This window comes from Dromiciops gliroides, chromosome 3 (assembly GCF_019393635.1).
Source record: "Dromiciops gliroides isolate mDroGli1 chromosome 3, mDroGli1.pri, whole genome shotgun sequence".
In the NCBI taxonomy this organism is placed as follows: Eukaryota; Metazoa; Chordata; class Mammalia; order Microbiotheria; family Microbiotheriidae; genus Dromiciops; species Dromiciops gliroides.
In genome coordinates, this window is record NC_057863.1 from 168,753,291 (window position 1) to 168,756,087 (window position 2,797).

Genomic DNA, 2,797 nt, shown 5'->3' on the forward strand with positions numbered 1-2,797 from the left:
TTAATTTAAATGCCTTAAAAACAGTTTTCCCCCTCAAAAAAAGCATATATACTATCCAGGTTAAAAATGTTTGCCTTTATATTATACTTAAATAATGCCAGAAAGAAAGAAGGAAAGAAAGAAGAAAATAAGCATTTATTAAGTGCCTACTAGGTGGCAAACACTGTGCTGTGTTTTAGAACTATAGAGACTGTGTCTCCTTTAAAATGTCTAAAATCTGAAATGATCAGTTCAGAAAAAAGTTGACATATTCAAGTAAGAATTGGCACAGTCCAAAAGTCTTCTTATATTCAAAGAGAAAAGATTCTGCTGAAATGTCAAATTCTCAAGCATTTTCCTCCTTGTGGAAGAAAATGTAATATAAGACTTTAGAAAGACCTGAGTTTGAATCTCATTTAAGTCACTTACTAGCTGTGTGACCTTAGACAAGTCATTTATTTTCTCTCAGTCTCAGTTTTCTCCTCTATAAAATGGAGATAATACCAGTATATACTAGACAGGGTTGTTCTTTTTTTTTTCCTTTTTTTTTTTTTTGAGGGAGAGTTTTTATTTGTTTGTCACTGGTTAGGCTTGATTTCTGCTCTTCACCCCTGCAGTCACAGGGTGGTCTGGGGGCCTTTCAGGACTCCTGGTGCAGTAAGAGGGGGCTCAGAAAGGACAGGAAAGGGCTCAAAGGGCACAAATTTGCTCCAGGTACCAAAGTGGCATAACGCAGAGAGACAGCAGTCACGTCTCCTAGGAGATGAGGAATCTCACTGAAGGGATGGCAGGAGGTGGAAAGCCTCAGCACATCACACTGAGACTCCTGTAACCATTCTCACAGCAGTCATCCGTGAAAGAGAAACACGCACTGACGGCACGAACACAGATTCCAGTACAGTTCTTAGCACCCCTCCCCTCCCCGCCAAGTGAAAGCTGCTTGGCACACACAGCTCCGTAAGAGCCAGTGGCCCGAGTGAGCTGCTGGCAAGCGACAAGTCCACTTCAGCAGGATGGTCAGCAGCCTGTGGGGGCCTAAGCAGAGTCTCGAAGGGGGCGGGGGAGAGGCTCAGTTCTGATGTCTGGTTACAGGTTCCGGATCCCCTGGCACCACCACTCCCACGTGAGCCAAGTGTCCACAATGTGCATATCCCTGAGCCACACCAGCTCCTTTTAAGTCTCTCCTCATCTTCCTACTGACCGAGCTTCACGGAAGCACACTCGGGCGACTCAGGAGTTTTCTATGCATTCCTTCTTGGGCACACTCCCCCCCCCCTCCCCCTCCCCCTCCCCCTCCCTCCCGGTTCCTTTTTTGCCTTGGAGATGATAACAGTCAATCAGATGCCACTCTGGTGATGTGGGTGGGGCCAGGCACTGATGAGCAGCAGCAGGAAAGGCTACTTCTTGACTATCTGGATGACATCCTCATGCTCCATTGTATGTGTCAATCCCACTCTCTGAGGGCTATATTTGGTGCTGGTTCCCCACACTAAAGCATACTTAAACTGGCTGGCGAGTGTTCGGTGGATCCGGTGGCACACATGCTCTACGGAAGCTCCTTTCCGGAAAATAATGGCATCTGTAAAGTCTGGTCTTTGTCCTCTTTTTTTTGGTATAGATACACATCAGGGCCAAGTACTCCCAAAGCATCTCCCTCAAGAAATCCAGATTGAACTTCATCCCGCAGCTGATAACAACACTGTTGGGCTTTCGTGCCAGGCGGTCAACTTCCTCCATTGAGGTCTGATCAATTTTGTTATAAACATACGAGCAGGGCATGTACACTCGCTTGCCAACAATCACGTCAATAAACTCGTCTGGTGAACAGTCTTCTCGGAAGAGTACTTCAGCATTGAAGATTTTGCATTCGTGTAGGATGAGCTGCACTAGCTTTTCAGAGCACTGGCTCAGTGTGACTGTTGAATTGAAGGAGATCCCACCACCTTTCTTTGGCTTGAAGTAGATATTGGGTCTGTGCTTGTTGAGCCGGATCCCTACAGATTCCAGTTCCTTTTCCAACAGGGCCCTCTGCACTTCTCCTTTGGTGGCATCCAACATCATGATGACAGCATTGGCTGTCCTAGCCACAGCAATCGCCTGTTGGCCTCTGCCTTTCCTTCAATGATTCCAGGAAGATCTAAGAGCTGAATATTGGCTCCTTTGTATTCAATGACACCTGGGATACATGTCAGAGTGGTGAATTCATAGGATGCAGCTTCGCTGGCGGTGGATGTCATTAAGATCAGAAGGAAAGCCAATCAGTGCCACTCGGGCATCTCCAGATTTCATCACATCGAAGACTTCTCCTTTGGTGGAGGCAGATTTGGAGGGTTCCAAGAGCTGTGCTCTGTACTTGGCAAGTTTTGCTTTCAGCAAACCAAGATGGTACTCAGTGGCCTTGTTCTTCTGGGTGCGGGCAATCTTCTTCTTCATCTTTGAGATCTTCTCCAGGATGCCCATGGCGGTGGCAGTGGCGACTGCAGGGGCAGGGACAGCAAGCGACGATGGCAAAGGAAAGGCTGCAAGTGAGCGCCGGATGCCGGTGGCCAGAAGCCAACGCAGGGTTGTTCTAAAGATCAAATTATATGTATTATATTATATATTTAAAGCCCTTTGCAAACCTAAGATGTTATATAAATATTAACTATTATTATAGAAATGATGGTTGGGCAAACCTTTTCAGTTTTACTTGAGCCAAGTAGGCATGCTAAATTCTATGTTAAGTTTAGAGACTGGCCTAAAACTATGACCCCAACATCCATAACAGCTAGCATCAAGGTCTAGATGACCCTGAAATATTGTGGCCTGAACTTCATCT

General features: G+C 46.1%; 1 protein-coding gene across 1 annotated transcript; it reads right to left on the reverse strand.

The window, feature by feature from the left end:
* Positions 1-1,323: 1,323 nt before the first annotated feature.
* On the reverse strand, positions 1,324-2,439 carry LOC122751011 (developmentally-regulated GTP-binding protein 2-like). Its single transcript, XM_043997916.1, is given in 4 exon segments — positions 1,324-1,589; positions 1,591-2,093; positions 2,096-2,226; positions 2,228-2,439. Coding segments are annotated over 4 exon segments (1,059 nt in total). The 3' UTR covers positions 1,324-1,376.
* Between the last annotated feature and the right edge of the window lie 358 nt (positions 2,440-2,797).